At 38.1% G+C, this 18984-nt stretch overlaps 1 protein-coding gene across 1 annotated transcript in view; it reads right to left on the bottom strand.

The window, feature by feature from the left end:
• The window catches only part of TRPM7 (transient receptor potential cation channel subfamily M member 7), a 124248-nt gene that overhangs the window by 80887 nt on the left and 24377 nt on the right, over positions 1-18984 (bottom strand). The window contains exons 2-4 of the mRNA XM_081228070.1: positions 7294-7373; positions 2911-2949; positions 962-1160 (exon numbers count right to left, since the gene is read on the bottom strand). Of these exons, the coding sequence (XP_081084196.1) occupies positions 962-1160; positions 2911-2949; positions 7294-7373 (318 nt within the window). The remainder of the gene's footprint in view (positions 1-961; positions 1161-2910; positions 2950-7293; positions 7374-18984) is intronic.

Here is an 18984-nt window from a genome sequence, read left to right as displayed (position 1 = left end):
CCTGCCGATGCAGGGGATACGGGTTCGTGCCCCGGTCTGGGAGGATCCCATATGCCGCGGAGCGGCTGGGCCCGTGAGCCATGGCCGCTGAGTCTGCGCATCCGGAGCCTGTGCCCCGCAACGGGAGAGGCCACAACAGTGAGAGGCCCGCGTACCGCAAAAAAAAAAAAAAGATTATGTTAGTAATAAATGAGGAATTCTATTTCCAACAATGATGGACTAGGTTGTTTTCGACTAACTGCCCCTGGGAACTAGAGAAACTAGAAACTAGATAAATAACACCTGTTGTTAAGCTATCAGTGAGCTACCAAAGCAGTGACAACTTGTGGAATCAGGATCCAAGAGAACAGAAAAAATGGAGAGACAGGCCCAGCATTTGGCACTGCTTATCAAATCAAGGCAGGGAGGGAGGCAGGTGGAACAATCTACAGGGTAATACGTTGATACATCTAAATGAATAATAATTATGATTTGGAGGTTTAAAATACACGAAGAAATAAAATTCATGCCAACAAGAGCACATTAGTCAGGAGGGAAAAAAGTGTAGTCACAAGTATTCTAAAGTTTCTTGCATTCTCCAGGAAGTGGTAAAAGTACTAATTTATAATAGTAACAAGTTATAAATGCATTTTATAGTATTTATTATAAGATTAATCTAAAGAATAGAAAAACAATGTATGAATAAGATGCTATAAAGAAGGAAAGCTTAACAAAAAAATACTTAATCCAAAAGACCAAAAAAAAGGAACAAAGAAAAGTGAGATAGTAGACTAAACTAAAAAAAAAGGTTCAATTCAACAAGATATAACAATTCTATATTCATATATGTACCTATACAAAGAACTTCAAAATACATAAAGAAATGATTGAAACTAATTTTCTGACACAATATTATTGTCAGGTAATAAACGTACATTATTAGGTAATAAGGTAAATGAAGAAACTCAAATACATGACATACCTTAGCTCTGTAGGAATGAGAACCCCCTTGAAAATTTATGACTCCATAAGCATCCGTTGGGCTCTGTTCTGTATGTTTTTCCACAGACCACTCTTCTAATGTCTGATTAAAATGGTCACCCAATTTCACATCTGAGTATTTCATGGCAAGACTTGCAGTAAAACAAGCATGCTGCTTGACCAAGCGACCACAAAAACACCTAAAGGAAAAAAGTAATAAAATTTTAAAAAGACCTTTTAAAAAATCAGTCAATGAAAAACCATACAAAAATAAATGAACTCATAAAGAGTATGAAAATTAATCTTTTTGATTTTAGGATATCAGTAAATTAATACCTTCACCGTAGAATTAAAATAGTATAAATACATTAGTATTTGATGATACAGTCTTCTAAATTTAGTTTGGGGCATCTACTTCCTACTGGATGGGCAAAACAGCACTGGAGATTGCAGAAATAAGTGTTAGTGAACCTGAAGACAGATCAATACAAATGATCTAATTTAATAAATGGGAAAAATTATTTTAATTAAATAAAAATGAAACAGGGCCTCAGTGACTTGTGGAAAATATCAAGCAATCTAATATATGTATAACTGAAGTTTCTGAGGGAGGAGAGAGAATGGGGCAGAAAAGTAATTTAGGAAACAATGGCTGAAAACTTATAAATTTGGTGAAAAATATGAACTTGCAGATATTTATGCAAGAAGAAGTACCAAAAGAACCATTCCTAGGCATATCATAGACCTGCTGTTGAAATCCAGAATTACAGGGGAAAAAAAAAAAAAATCCTTAAAATAGCCAGAGGAAAAAAAGACCCATTACACACAGGAAAGCAACTACACTAACGACAGCTGACTTCTCACTAGAAACCAACAGCTAGAAGACAACATAATGGTATCTTCAAAGCACTGGAAAGAGAAAACTGTCAACTCAGAATTCCACATTCAGTGAAAATATCCTTTAAAAATTAGAGTAAAATAAACATATTTTCAGATAAATCAAGCTGAGAAAATTCCTCTTCAGTATATCTGCATTATACCAAATGCTAAAGGAAGCTCTTCAGCCTGAGTGGAAAGACACCAGACAGAAAACTTCCCATCTAGAGGAACAAATGAATAGGACTGGAGATGGTAAAACAACTCCATATGTCTAAATGAACGTATTCTATGCACTTTCGTTCCTAGCCCACCACCAAGAGACCTTCTCATCTTCCTCTTGTCTTCTTTCATCACAGTTTAAAAGAACAATATTACTCTTTAATTAGTTGCCTAAGTAAGAAATTTAGGTACCATCCTCAAATCTTCCCTTTCTCCATACATCCACCAAATCCTATTGAATTTATCTGATTAATCCCTTCAAATATGCCTACTTCTCCTTCATCACCATAGCCACTATCTTAATTCAGGCTCTCATTTTTTGCCAGAATTACTCCAAAAGTTTCTAAACTATTTTTTTCTCCCAATCCAATCTCCTCAAAATACCAACTGCTTTCGAGGAAAAAAAAAAAACTAAACATGTTACTTCCCTATATAATACCCTTTTAACATGAAATCAAAACTGTGTGGCATAGTACACAAAGAGCTTAAATGATCTGGCCCTACTTATTTCTCCAGACTCAGATCTCTCCAATATCCATCTTACATTCTACAGCCTGCAGTTTCCTGACAGAACTATAATCTCTTTCACTGCCAGGCCTTCCCACATCCTGTTCTCTCTGCCTAAAATTCCTTTCCCTCAATCTTTACCTGACTAATTCACATTCAGCTTTAGAACTCTGCTCAGATACCTACACTTGAGTTTCAAGCAGCCTTGCCTGATCCTTCACCTCCCAAGTCTGAGTAAAGTAACCCTTAAACATAATGGCCTGTGAATTTATCCCAATGTATTCTGATTTTTTTATACATTAGTTTTATTTTTCAAAATTTGTGCAATGCAATTATGAAAATTACCTGACGAGTTGTTGACAAATTTGACATCCTGGAAGGCATCTATAAAACAAGGTAAATCTATTACTTAAAGGGAAAAATTTTTTTTAGTTTAAACTATATAAAATCCATAAAAAAGTACAAAACAAAGGAAAAATTATGTATTTAGTTTTTCAGTAGATAGCACAAGTCATTTATACCTTAATTTACATATTCAAATAACTACTTTTTAAAACTAACATGATTTTCATATTTTAAATATAATTAGTTGTGACTTAAAACCCAGAAACCATAAGAGAAAAGACTGACAGATTTAACTACATAAAAAATACAACATTTTTATGTGGCAAAAATATGTCACTCATAAAGTCTAAAGGTAAACAGAAAAAATATTTGCAGACAAAATGTCAGTTTTCCTAATATATAAGAGCTTCATTGAATCAATATAAAATAGGAAAATATATGAACAGATAATTCACAGTAAAAACAAACATATGAAAAGGTATTTGATTAGAAAAAAAATTTTTTTAATCCTTTAAGACAATATCTTGGTGAGAATATAGAGGAAAGTAGCCTCGTATCTGCTGGGAGGAGTATAAATTGATAAACTCTCTATGGAGGGCAATTTGGAAATACTTATCAAAATGAAAAATGCAGACTCTTTCTCTAAGTCTAAAGTACTAAGAGTGAAGGTTAAAAAATATCTACAGCAGGGGCTTCCCTGGTGGCGCAGTGGTTGAGAGTCCGCCTGCCGATGCAGGGGACACGGGTTCGTGCCCCTATCCCGGAAGATCCCACATGCCGCGCAGCAGCTGGGCCCGCGAGCCATGGCCGCGGAGCCTGTGTGTCCGGAGCCTGTGCTCCGCAACGGGAGAGGCCACAGCAGTGAGAGGCCCGCGTACAGCAAAAAAAAAAAAAATATCTACAGCATATGTGTAAAATGATTCATTTATAAGGTTATTCACTACAGAATTTTTTTATTCATTCATTCATTCATTCATTTGTTTATTTATTTATTTATTGTGGTGAAGGAAAGTGCAGCATTTACTGTAAGGTGCCAAACAAGGAGTCAGGGACAGCTAGTGCTGAAAAAACCCAACAGAATTTTTTTTTTTCTAACAGCAAAAAAACAGAATAGCTAAAATGTCCTAAGGGAATACTAAAATTATGATCCAGATATATAATTAAAAAGGATGCAACAATTAAGAGCAAAGTGGTTATTGCCAAGATAATAAACACAATGAGAAAAACAGTATGCATTTAAAAGGGAAGAGGGAGGAATAAATATACATCTGCTTAGTCAGGCAAAGAGTTTACCTATTTCTGAAAAGTATCCCAAGGAATAGGTAACACTTTCCTTTAGGGAGGGGAACTTATAGTTAAGGCACAGTGGTAAAAACAAGGCTTTCACTTATAATTTTTGGTACCTTGTAAATCAATGATTAACCTATTCATATTAAATTAATTTTAAAATCCAATTAGTGTAGGAAAAAATGACCAGCTAATGGTGTTTGTAAATTAGGTCTCATATGGATGGCTACAGGCAAGGGTATTTAATAACAGCCTGAGATTTCTTTAACACCTAATGAGGACTTGTATTATTTCTACTGCAAAGTAAAATTAACAAAATTACAAGAAATAAGCTCCTTAATGATAATACAATCTATTTTTTAATAAAGGAAAACCATAATTTTCCCTCAATGAAAGAACAACACAGTCTTATTTAGAACTGGCAGATCTAAATTCAATCCAATCTTTATGAATTATTAGCCATGTGACCTGGGAAATGTCACTTATGCTCTCTGGTTAAGAAATGTAATCTTATCTTGTAATAAAACCTATCTTTAATAATTAGTAAGAAATACAAATAAATCATAGAATAATGATTGGAAGAGACATTAAGGTTATCTATTTTAACGATCTAAAAAGACATTTACAGAAATTAACAAAAATTGGGGGAATATTAAAGAATATTAAAAATGTTTTCTCAACAGTAATCAAATAAATGCAAATTTAATATACTATTTTCTACTCATCACTTTTTCTTGAAGATGATGGATCATATTACTCTAGTCAATATTCAGGCATTCTCGTCACTACTGGTGATAATGTGTATTCTTTAATCTTTCGGAAGGTTTTTTGGCATTACACATACTAAGCGGGAATAAAATTTTAAACACAAAAAAGTTTTATCCACTAAGATCTCCACTGTGACCTAATTTTAATTTATAATTCTAAAAAATGGAAATAACTCAAACGGCCAAGAGTAAGATAGGTATATGAATTGTGATGCATACACTAACAGAGTATTAACTACCATTCTTATAAAATATCTATATCATGAAAAAATGTAATTACTATAACATTTTGTTAAAAAGCAGATTCAAAGTTTTACGTATAGACCGAATTTAGCAATATTTTAAAACGAAAGCTATGCACTGAGGAAAGATTAAAAATAGGTGCAATTAATGTTATTAATAATGACTGTCCTCATGTTTTGAAACTGAGTATTGCGCCTACTTTCTTTTTTTTAATGATAGAGTAACTTTTTTATTAAATTTATGTATGTATGTATGTATGGCTGCTCTGGGTCTTCGTTGCTGTGCGCGGGCTTTCTCTGGTTGCGGTGAGCGGGGCTACTCTTCATTGCAGTGCGTGGGCTTCTCATTGCAGTGGCTTCTCTTGTTGTGGGGCACGATCTCTAGGTGCATGGGCTTCAGTAGCTGTGGCTCGCAGGCTCTATAGCGCAGGCTCAGTAGTTGGGGCACACGGGCTTAGTTGCTCCACGGCATGTGGCATCTTCCCAGACCAGGGATCAAACCAGTGTCCCCTGCATTGGCAGGTGGATTCTTAACCACTGCGCCACGAGGGAAATCCCTGAGCCTACTTTCTGCATCTCAAAACTTTCCAAAAGTTATCATGCACATTCCTCTTAAAATGGAAATTTGTTTAAGTGAGAGATATATTCAAAATAGGTATTTTTTGCTGTTAAAAAAAAGAGAAATGTTGAATTCAAACAGCAGGTTTATGTAATGTAACAAAAGGTTTAGAAATTCTATTCAACAAATATTTACCGAAAACCTACTATGGACAATAATGGTGACAGGTGTTATAATTTAAAATACATCAGTTAATAAAAGATTACCTACTTGGCTGTATTTTCATAAGAGCCATATAGCAAATGGAAGTAAAGATGCAGAGAAGATAACTACATAGAAAACAAGGTTTAATAGGAGACAGGAAAGGTAAGAAGACTAAAAATCCTTGTAAATGCCTTTTTCAATTAATTTTTCCTAAGTGCCTGTGAAAAGAGGTGCTCTGTAGGCCAGAAAATAACTGTATTTTTGATTTACCCTTTTAAGCTTCTTGCTTTTTTAGGTCTAAAGAAAAAGAAAAAAAAATAGGAAAAATGTTTCTTCAATAAATACCTCAACAGATTTTTTTCTTGAATTCTAACTACTGTCCTTCACTTAAAATTTTTTCTATTATCAAAGCCATTTTAAAGACCAAAAGACAATCAGAGATGCCAACAGAATCTCTGGTGATAGGTTTTCCAATAAGTGCTCATTATAGCTATATTTTGGCAAACAAAACCAGCAACTATTAGGTTCATATTGATTTCTTCAGCATAAACCATAGTGTTGGGCACTCAGTATATGCCCATTAAATCAATACACAAACTTTTTAAAGTTCTCAGTATGAGTGAATCAATTTAAAAAGAGAGCCTTAACTGTCTTTGTAATACACTAGTATGGTATGGGGGAGATTAGGGATGGAACAACACTTTGAAGAAGAGGTTTTATGTTGTGAAATGTCATTAAGAACTCCAGAACACTGATATTTTGCTAATGATAGCTCCTTCTCCTAATCCTAAAAGAATAATTAACATTAAGCACAAAAGTTAACAGTAACTACAAATAATTAATAATTTAAATTTTTAATAAATAAATAGCAATATAATTTACATCTAAATTTCTAGAAGAGGGACTTCCTTGGTGGTCCAGTGGTAAAGAATCCGCCTTCCAATGCAGCGGACACGGGTTCAATCCCTGGTCAGGGAACTAAGATCCCACATGCCGCAGGGCAACTAAGCCCACGCACCTCAACAAGAGAGTCCGCGCGCCACAACTACAGAGCCCACGTGCACTGGAGCCCTTGCGCCACAACTAGAGACAAAAATCCCACACACCGCAACTAAAGAGAAGCTCAAATGCCGCAACAAAGAGACCGTGCTCCATAATGAAAGATCCTGCATGCCTCAACGAAGACCTCGTGTGCCGCAATGAAGACCCAACGTAGCCAAAAATATAAGGTAGGTAGGTAGGTAAGTAAGTAAGTAAATAAATAAACAAATAAATAAATAAATTTATTTCTAGAAGAACCCAGAAGAAAGAGAAGTACGCTTACCTGTGAGGGTCTTTTGAACTTGGTATAATGTATACACATTCCCTCTTGGTCAAAGTGCTTTCTATCCAGGATTTCTGGGACTAAAACAGAAAGTTTAAAAAAGATGGTTTATAAATTAACCAACTAATATTACAAGGAAAAATTTAATGATAAATACATTAAAATAATTCAATTTTTAATTCATTAAATATTTACTATATACAACATGTTTACTGACAACAGCACACCTAAAATATTAGAATCATTCCACTTAAGTCCAGTGAGATTGAGATTACTAAATCAACAGCGCTATGCAGATACTGTGGCTTCAAATAACCAGAGAGGAGGGAAATCGAATTTCAGCCAGAAACCTCAAGAGGGGCTGGTATGATCCTGGGAAGTGGATCATTTTAAGGCCAATTAAGAGTGACTGTCAGATTCAACTAAAAATAAAATAAAACCTAATAATAGCTATACTCTGTTTCTAAGACAAATACCTAAAGCATAGGGCATGGAATGGCTAATGGTACAGGGATAGAAAGAGATATCAAGCAAATTCTAATCAAAAGAAAGACAATACTAAAAAAAAAATAGATGCTAAACATCAATAGGGATAGTGCAGGTTATTACATGATTTCAAATATCTGATTCACCAGACTACTACAACAATCTTAAATATGAATCACCAAATAAAGTAGTCTCAAAATGCATAAAGCAAAAACATCAATACGGAGAATAAGACAAATCTAAGATGACAGTGGAAGATTAACACCTTTCCATCAATTACTGTAAACCTGAAATAATTTCAATTTAAAAGTTTTTTTTAATTACTTTTTATACCACCAGTTAAGCTTCTGCCTGGATCCCTAGACTCTGTATCCTGCTATTGGTGATTGATTAAAAAGGGATGAGGTGGACTTCCCTGGTGGCTCAGTGGTTAAGAATCCACCTGCCAATGCAGGGGACACGGGTTCGAGCCCTGGTCTGGGAAGATTCCACATGCCGCGGAGCACATAAGCCCATGCACCACAACTGCTGAGCCTGCACTCTAGAGCCTGCGAGTCACAACTACTGAGCCTGCGTGCCACAACTACTGAAGCCCGCGCGCCTAGAGCCCATGCTCTGCAACAAGAGAAGCCACCGCGGGGCTTCCCTGGTGGCGCAGTGGTTGGGGGTCCACCTGCCGATGCAAGTGATGCAGGTTCGTGTCCTGGTCTGGGAGAATCCCCCATGACGTGGAGCGGCTGGGCCCGTGGGCCATGGCCGCTGAGCCTGCGCATCCGGAGCCTGTGCTCCGCAGCGGGAGAGGCCACAGTAGTGAGAGGCCCGCGTACCACAAAAAAAAAAAAAAAAAAGAGAGAGAGAGAAGCCACGGCAATGAGAAGCCCGTGCACAGCAACAAAGAGTAGCCCCCGCTCATTGCAACTAGAGAAAGCCCGCACGCAGCAATGAAGACCCAAGGCAGCCAAAAATAAAATAAAATAAAATAAATAAATAAATTTATTTTTTAAAAAAAGGGATGAGGCATTACATACTGAGATAGGTGAAACTCCATAAATTCGGACTGAGTAGATTGAAGATCTTGAGCTTTATCCTCCACATAATATATATATTAGACATAGATAAACATTAGATATCTCATATATCTATAGATATTACATATATATTAAATATAGACATTAGCACACTCTCTCTCTCCAAATCTCTCCCCCCATCCCCCTCTTTCTTACCAGTACAGTACGAAAAGGAAGAGCCTGTATTCCAAAAAGAAACCTCTAGGGAATTCCCTGGGGGTCCATTGGTTAGGATTCCTCTGTGCTTTCACTGAAGGGGGCATGGGTTCGATCCCTGGTTGGGGAACTAAGATCCTGCAAGCCACCACCTTCTTTTTCTAACTAAAGTCTGGTAGTATTCCTTTGAAGAATCTGCTTCCCTACATACCCCTCAATGGGAGAAGAGAAAAAGAAAAGGAATCTCTCCAGCTTTACTGTACTAGGAATACACCTAGCAAACCCAACCCTGATTCAATCCAATTCCCCACCTATTCCATAACTGCCTATATTAATATGACTACAGAAACAAACAAACAAAACAACACCCTCTGGTTTCACTTTAAAACCCTGACCACAAACCTCATATGTCCCTTAATGATGCCCAACAGTCACACCATATTTCCCTGGTCCATTTTCTCATTCTTCTGTATGATTTCACACCATCTCCTCCTCTCCTCAAACCTCCAACACTCCTTCACCATTCTTACTCTCAACTGATGACCTACTTCCCATTTCACTCAGAAAATTGAGCAGCAAGAAGAGAACTTCTACAAACTTCTACCACATCTGTCCACCAATGAGTATCTATACCCACACATTCTGCCTTCCTTCCTGTGACTCACTGTGTTCCTATTTAAGTCTAATCACTCCTCTTGTGCTCTAGACCCCATACCCTTACTAACTCTCCACCAGTTCTCCTTGATTTTTTCCCCTTCTTTATTAACTTATTCCCATCAGCATGCAACATGCTATTATACTTCCCATTTTAAACACAACAAACTTTGCATGACTCCACTTGCCCCTCAAGTTAACACATAATGTTTCTGCCTCCATCTACAGTAAAGATCATTGGAAAAAGTGTTTCCCTCTTTTCTTCTCCTCCTATGCTTTCTAAAACCCACTCCAGTCAGACTTGCAAGGCAAGCACTCTCCTAAAATAAGTTTCAACAAGATCACCAACGATTTTCTCTAAATCCAAAGGTCAACTTTCAGGACTCATCTTCATTGATATATCAGCAGCATTTAACAAAATCAATCATTCTCATCTTCTTAAAACATTTTCATCAGTTAGTTTGATTTTCTTCCCTTCACTGGCCACTCCATTTATATCCTTGTTGATTTCTCCTCTTCTCCTCAATCTTTAGACTTCTTTTTTCCAATTATATTCACTCAGACTTTGGACTTCTTTTTTCCGGTTATATTCACTCAGACTTTGGACTTTTTTTCCAGTTATATTCATTCTCTTAGTGCTCACATCCAGTTTGCCATCAATACACTGGATGACTCTCTAATTTGTATTTCCATGTCAGATCTTTCCCTGAACTCCATGCTCACATATCCAGCTGCCTACTTAACAGCTTCATTTTGATGTCTAACAGGCATCACAAACGTTAACATAGCCTAAACTGAGCTCACCTTTCACCCAAACACTATTTCTCATAAAGTCTTCCCCATCTCAGTAAATGGTAACTCTATTCTTCCAGTTGTATTCTTTCTTTTTTTTTTAAAGGCAAAAATCTTTTTTTTTCTTTTTTTTTGGCTGCGTGGCATGCAGGATCTTAGTTCCCCAACCAGGGATCGAACCTGTGCCCCCTGCAGTGGAAGTGTGGAGTCTTAACCAATGGACTGCCAGGGAAGTCCCTTAAGGCAAAAATTTTAATGTCATCCTTGATTTCCTCTTTTTATGTACTTCATATATAATCCCATGGCAAAACCTGTCAGCTTGCCTTCAAAACACATCCAATATCCAACCACTTCTCACACCTCCACTGCTACTATTCTGGCCCAAGCCATCATCACCTCTTGCCTGGCTTACTGCAGAAACCACTCATGCCACCCTTGCCAAAAGAAATAAAATAATCTTTAAAAAAATTTTTATTTTATTTATTTATTTTTGGCCATGCCACACAACATATGGGATCTTAGTTCCCTGACCAGGGATCGAACCCATGGCACCTGCGATGGAAGTGCAGAGTCTTAACCACTGGACCACCAGGGAAGTCCCTAAAGTAATCCTTTTAAAATATGTCATTATGTCACTTCTCTGCTCAAAACTCTCCAATATTTTCACATTTTACTCTAAGAAGTTTTATAAAAGCCAAAGTCCTTACAATAACCTTTAAGGTCCTAGTGCTCTGCAACTCTGCATCCTGACTCATTACTTTCATTCTATCACCTCCTTCAAGTCTTTGAGCAAATGTCACCTTCTCAATGAGACTTAACACTATTTAGGAATGCAATCTCCATCACCCCCTACTCCCTTATGCACCTATAGAGCAATGGAACCATCCCCAGGATCACATTTAGAGCATTCTCCTGAGAATCAAAAGATCTGGCCATGTCAGTTAGACTGCTGGTATATTATTGCTATCCTGGCCACTTCTCCCACTCCACAACCATAGTACACTGAAGGTAGGCAGAGCATCTGGACCTGAAGACATTTATTCATGTGACTTCTGCTTGTAACTTGAAAAAAAATATCATTTGGTAGGCTGCTCTGACACATGATAACGTGAGGTTGAATTTCTACCAAAACCAACTTAACCTAGTGCTTTAAACTCATGAAATTTTCATTAAGCTCCTATTATTAAAAATGCAGGGTTTAGGGGTAGCACTAAAATTATACTGTGATTTATAATTTAAAGGGTTGCTTCCCTCTTCTAGAAAAAATTGGAAATGGTTTGGAGGGGGAAACAGATTAGTGGTTGTACTTGCTGCTATATTTTTACTGGTTGTTAAAGCAAGACAAAGATTTGTTTGGAATTTCTCCCTGTGAACTTATTTGCAAACAAATGGCAATGACCACAGCTCAGTCCCATGCTACAGTAATGAAGTCCACCAAAATCAGATTCTAGAACTAGACACTTAACGTATGCAAATAACCTACTAAAATAATGGCATTATACATGCATGAGAAGCACTCAGATTACTCCGGTATGAATTATATATATATGTTTTTAACTAAATCATTTGCAGTTCATGAGCATATGCCTAAAGCCTACAATATGAATGAAAGACGGGCAAAAAGTGAACACAACATGAGCAAATTTATTAATTGACAGTGGACCTTTCTAAGGAGTTCTGTCAAAAGACAACTACTTGACAAAAGAGGAAAACGTCTTAGGGAGAACTTGGAAATATATGGGCATAGATAAATACTATGAAATGCAATCTTGTACAATTCACATCCCTTTTTGTTTTTAACTTCGTCTTTTTCTTGATAGGAAAACTAGAAAGAATAGAGTAGACTTAACACTGTCAATCAATTTTACCTGATGGAACTTATAAAATACTCCACCCAAAACAGCATATACTGATTTGGGACTTATTTGCAGATAAGATAAAGGACTCAGAAAACTCAACATTAAAAAAAAAAAATCCAGAGCGAGAGCGATAAACAGATACACCAGAAATTCATCTACACGTGGAACAACTCCTACAGAACACCTACTGAACGTTGGCAGAAGACCTCAGACCCCCCAAAAGGCAAGAAACTCCCCACGTACCTGGGTAGGGCAAAAGAAAAAAGAATAAACAGAGACAAAAGGATAGGGACGGGACCTGCACCAGTGGGAGGGAGCTGTGAAGGAGGAAACGTTTCCACACACTAGGAAGCCCCTTCGCGGGCAGAGACTGCGGGTGGCGGAGGGGGAAGCTTCGGAGTAGCGGAGGAGAGCACAGCAACAGGGGTGCGGAGGGCAAAGCGGAGAGATACCCGCACAGAGGATCCGTGCCGACCGGCACTCACCAGCCCAAGAGGCTTGTCTGCTCGGCCGCTGGGGCGGGCGGGGCTGGGAGCTGAGGCTCGGGCTTCGGTTGGAGCGCAGGGAGAGGACTGGGGTTGGCGGTGTGAACACAGCCTGAAGGGGTTAGTGCACCACGGCTAACCGTGAGGGAGTCCGGGAAAAAGTCTGGACCTGCCGAAGAAGCAAGAGACTTTTTCTTCCCTCTTTGTTTCCTGGTGCGCAAGGAGAGGGGATTAAGAGCGCTGCTTAAAGGAGCTCCAGAGACAGGCGCGAGCCGCGGCTAAAAGCGCGAACCCCAGAGATGGGCATGGGACACTGGGGCTGCTGCTGCCGCCGCCAAGAGGCCTGTGTGCGAGCGCAGGTCACTGTCCACGCCCCGTTTCCGGGGAGCCTGTGCAGCCCGCCACTGCTGGGGTCCCGGGATCCAGGGAAGGCTTCCCCGGGAGAGCGCATGGCGCGCCTCGGGCTGGTGGCATGGCAACATCATGCCGGACTCTGCCGCCACAGGCTTGCCCTGCACTCCGTACCCCTCCCTCCCCCCCGCCCCCGGCCTGAGTGAGCAAGAGTCCCCGAATCAGCTGCTCCTTTAACCCCATCCTGTCTGAGCGATGAACAGATGCCCTCCGGCAGTCTACACACAGAGACGGGGCCAAATCGAAAGCTGAGACCCGGGAGCTGTGAGAATAAAGAAGAGAAAGGGAAATCGCTCCCAGCAGTCTCAGAAGCAGCAGATTAAACCTCCACAATCAACTTGATGTACACTGCATCTGAGGAATACATGAATAGACAACGAATCATCCCAAATTGAGGAGGTAGACTTGGAGAACAAGATTTATGATTTTTTCCCCTTTTCCTCTTTTTGTGAGTGTGTATGTGTATGCTTCTGTGTGAGATTTTGTCTGTACAGCTTTGCTTCCACCATTTATCCTAGGGTTCTATCTGTCTGTTTTTAAAATTTTTTTTCTTAATAATTATTTTTTATTTTAATAACTTTATTTTATCTTTATTTTATTTTACTTTATCTTCTTTCTTTCTTTCTTTCCTTCCTTCCTTCTCTCCTTTAGACAACGAATCATCCCAAATTGAGGAGGTGGACTTTGAGAGCAAGATTTATGATTTTTTTCCCTTTGCCTCTTTCTGTGAATGTGTATGTGTACACTTCTGTGTGAGACTTTGTCTCTATAGCTTTGCTTCCACCATTTGTCCCACGGTTCTATCCGTCCATTTTTAAAAATTTTTTGCAATAATTATTTTTTATTTTAATAACTTTATTATATTTTATCATACTTTATTCTATTTTACTTTATCTTCTTTCTTTTTTCCTCCCTCCCTCCCTCCCTGCTTCCTTCCTTCCAATTCTTTCTTTCTACTTTTTCTCCCTTTTATTCTGAGCCGTGTGGAAGAAAGGCTCTTGGTGCTGCAGCCAGGAGTCACTGCTGTGCCTCTGAGGTGGGAGAGCCAACTTCAGGACACTGGTCCACAAGAGACCTCCCAGCTCCGCATAACATCAAACGGCGAAAATCTCCCAGAGATCTCCATCTCAATATCAGCACCCAGCTTCACTCAACGACCAGCAAGCTACAGTGCTGGACACCCTATGCCAAACAACTAGCAAGACAGGAACACAGCCCCATCCATTAGCAGAGAGGCTGCCTAAAATCATAATAAGATCACAAACACCCCAAAACACACCACCAGACGTGGACCTGACCACCAGAAAGACAAGATCCAGCCTCATCCACCAGAACACAGGCACTAGTCCCCTCCACCAGGAAGCCTACACAACCCACTGAACCAACCTTAGCCACTGGGGACAGACACCAAAAACAACGGGAACTATGAACCTGCAGCCTGCAAAAAGGAGACCCCAAACACAGTAAGATAAGCAAAATGAGAAGACAGAAAAACACACAGCAGGTGAAGGAGCAAGATAAAAACCCACGAGACCTAACAAATGAAGAGGAAATAGGCAGTCTACCTGAAACAGAATTCAGAATAATGATAGTAAAGATGATCCAAAATCTTGGAAACAGAATAGACAAAATGCAAGAAACAATTAACAAGGACCTAGAAGAACTAAAGATGAATCAAGCAACAATGAGCAACACAATAAATAAAATTAAAAATACTCTAGATGGGATCAATAGCAGAATAACTGAGGCAGAAGAATGGATAAGTGATCTGGAAGATAAAATAGTGGAAATAACTGCTGCAGAGCAGAATAAAGAAAAAAGAATGAAAAGAACTGAGGACAGTCTCAGAGACCTCTGGGACAACATTAAATGCAACAATATTCGAATTATAGGGGTTCCAGAAGAAGAAGAGAAAAAGGGACTGAGAAAATACTTGAATAGATTACAGTTGAACACTTCCCTAATATGGGAAACGAAATAGTTAATCAAGTCCAGGAGGCACAGAAAGTCCCATACAGAATAAATCCAAGGAGAAATACGCCAAGACACATATTAATCAAACTGTCAAAAATTAAACACAAAGAAAACATATTAAAAGCAGCAAGGGAAAAACTACAAATAACACACAAGGGAATCCCCATAAGGTTAACAGCTGATCTTTCCGCAGAAACCCTACAGGCCAGAAGGGATTGGCAGGACATGTTTAAAGTGATGAAGGAGAAAAACCTGCAACCAAAATTACTCTACCCAGCAAGGATCTCATTCAGATTTTATGGAGAAATTAAAACCTTTACAGACAAGCAAAAGCTGAGAGAGTTCAGCACCACCAAACCAGCTTTACAACAAATGCTAAAGGAACTTCTCTAGGCAAGAAACACAACAGAAGGAAAAGACCTACAATAACGAACCCAAAACAATTGAGAAAATGGGAATAGGAACATACATATCGATAATTACCTTAAATGGAAATGGATTAAATGCTCCCACCAAAAGACACAGATTGGCTGAATGGATACAAAAACAAGACCCATATATATGCTGTCTACAAGAGACCCACTTCAGACCTAGAGACACATACAGACTGAAAGTAAGGGGATGGAAAAAGATATTCCATGCAAATGGAAATCAAAAGCAAGCTGGAGTAGCAATTCTCATATCAGACAAAATAGACTTTAAAATAAAGACTATTAGAAGAGACAAAGAAGGACACTACATAATGATCAAGGGATCAATCCAAGAAGAAGATATAACAATTGTAAATATTTATGCACCCAACATAGGAGCACCTCAATACATAAGGCAAATACTAACAGCCATAAAAGGGGAAATTGACAGTAACACATTCATAGTATGGGACTTCAAACCCCACTTTCACCAATGGACAAATCATCCAAAATGAAAATAAATAAGAAAACACAAGCTTTAAATGATACATTAAACAAGATGGACTTAATTGATATTTATAGGACATTCCATCCAAAAACAACAGAATACACATTTTTCTCAAGTGCTCATGGAACATGCTCCGGGAAAGATCATATCTTGGGTCACAAATCAAGCCTTGGTAAATTTAAGAAAATTGAAATTGTATCAAGTATCTTTTCCAACCACAACGCTATGAGACTAGATATCAATTACAGGAAAAGATCTGTAAAAAATACAAACACATACAAAATGTAAACAATACACTACTTAATAACAAAGTGATCACTGAAGAAATCAGAGAGGAAATAAAAAAATACCTAGAAACAAATGACAATGGAGACACAACGACCCAAAACCTATGGGATGCAGCAAAAGCAGTTCTAAGACGGAAGTTTACAGCAATACAATCCCACCTTAAGAAATAAGAAACATCTCGAGTAAACAACCTGACCTTGCACCTAAAGCAATTAGAGAAAGAACAAAAAAACCCCAAAGTTAGCAGAAGGAAAGAAATCATAAAAATCATATCAGAAATAAATGAAAAAGAAATGAAGGAAACGATAGCAAAGATCAATAAAACTAACAGCTGGTTCTTTGAGAAGATAAACAAAATTGATAAACCATTAGCCAGACTCATCACGAAAAAAAGGGAGAAGACTCAAATCAATAGAATTAGAAATGAAAAAGGAGAAGTAACAACTGACACTGCAGAAATACAAAAGATCATGAGAGATTACTACAAGCAAACTCTATGCCAATAAAATGGACAACCTGGAAGAAATGGACAAATTATTAGAAATGTACAACCTTCTGAGACTGAATCAGGAAAAAATAGAAAATATGAATAGACCAATCACAAGCACTGAAATTGAAACTGTGATTTAAAATCTTCCAACAAACAAAAGCCCAGGACCAGATGGCTTCACAGACGAATTCTATCAAACATTTAGAGAAGAGCTAACACCTATCCTTCTCAAACTCTTCCAAAATATAGCAGAGGGAGGAACACTCCCAAACTCATTCTACGAGGCCACCATCACCTTGATACCAAAACCAGACAAGGATGTCACAAAGAAAGAAAACTACAGGCCAATATCACTGATGAACATAGATGCAAAAATCCTCAACAAAATACTAGCAAACAGAATCCAACAACACATAAAAAGGATCATACACCATGATCAAGTGGGGTTTATTCCAGGACTGCAAGGATTCTTCAATATATGCAAATCAATCAACGTGATACACCATAACAGCAAATTGAAGGAGAAAAACTATACGATCATCTCAATAGATGCAGAGAAAGCTTTCGACAAAATTCAACACGCATTTATGGTAAAAACCCTGCAGAGAGTAGGCATAGAGAGAACTTTCCTCAACATAATAAAGGCCATATATGACAAACCCACAGCCAACATCGTCCTCAATGGGGAAAAACTGAAACCATTTCCACTAAGATCAGGAACAAGACAAGGCTGCCCACTCTCACCACTATTATTCAACATAGTTTTGGAAGTTTTAGCCACAGCCATCAGAGAAGAAAAGGAAATAAAAGGAATCCAAATCGGAAAAGAAGAAGTAAAGCTGTCACTGTTTGCAGATGACATGATACTATACATAGAGAATCCTGAAGATGCTACCAGAAAACTACTAGAGCTAATCAATGAATTTGGTAAAGTAGCAGGATACAAAATTAATGCACAGAAATCTCTGGCATTCCTGTACACTAATGATGAAAAATCTGAAAGTGAAATCAAGAAAACACTCCCATTTACCATTGCAACAAAAAGAATAAAATATCTAGGAATAAACCTACCTAAGGAGACAAAAGACCTGTATGCAGAAAATTATAAGACACTGATGAAAGAAATTAAAGATGATACAAATAGATGGAGAGATATACCATGTTCCTGGATTGAAGAATCAACATTGTGAAAATGACTCTACTACCCAAAGCAATCTACAGATTCAATGCAATCCCTATCAAACTACCATTGGCATTTTTCACAGAACTAGAACAAAAAATTTCACAATTTGTATGGAAACACAAAAGACCCCGAATAGCCAAAGCAATCTTGAGAACGAAAAACGGAGTTGGAGGAATCAGGCTCCCTGACTTCAGACTATACTACAAAGCTACAGTAATCAAGACAGTGTGGTACTGGCACCAAAACAGAAAGATCAACGGAACAGGATAGAAAGCCCAGAGGTAAACCCACGCACATATGGTCAACTTATCTTTGATAAAGGAGGCAGGAATATACAGTGGAGAAAGGACAGCCTCTTCAATAAGTGGTGCTGGGAAAACTGGACAGGGACATGTAAAAGTATGAGATTAGATCACTCCCTAACACCATACACAAAAATAAGCTCAAAATGGATTAAAGACCTAAATGTAAGGCCAGCAATTATCAAACTCTTAGAGGAAAACATAGGCAGAACACTCTATGACATAAATCACAGCAAGATCCTTTTTGACCCACCTCCTAGAGAAATGGAAATAAAAACAAAAATAAACAAATGGGACCTAATGAAACTTCAAACCTTTTGCACAGCAAAGGGAACAATAAACAAGACCAAAAGACAACCCTCAGAATGGGAGAAAATATTTGCAAATGAAGCAACTGACAAAGGATTAATCTCCAAAATTTATAAGCAGCTCATGCAGCTCAATAGCAAAAAAACAAACAACCGAATCCAAAAACGAGCAGAAGACCTAAATAGACATTTCTCCAAAGAAGATATACAGACTGCCAACAAACACATGAAAGAATGCTCAACATCATTAATCATTAGAGAAATGCAAATCAAAACTACAGTGAGGGCTTCCCTGGTGGCGCAGTGGTTGAGAGTCCG

This window comes from Mesoplodon bidens (assembly GCF_964165515.1).
Source record: "Mesoplodon bidens genome assembly, chromosome: 3".
Lineage (NCBI taxonomy): Eukaryota > Metazoa > Chordata > Mammalia > Artiodactyla > Ziphiidae > Mesoplodon > Mesoplodon bidens.
Note: the sequence above shows the minus strand (reverse complement) of the source record. Positions and strands in the feature narration are given on the sequence as shown.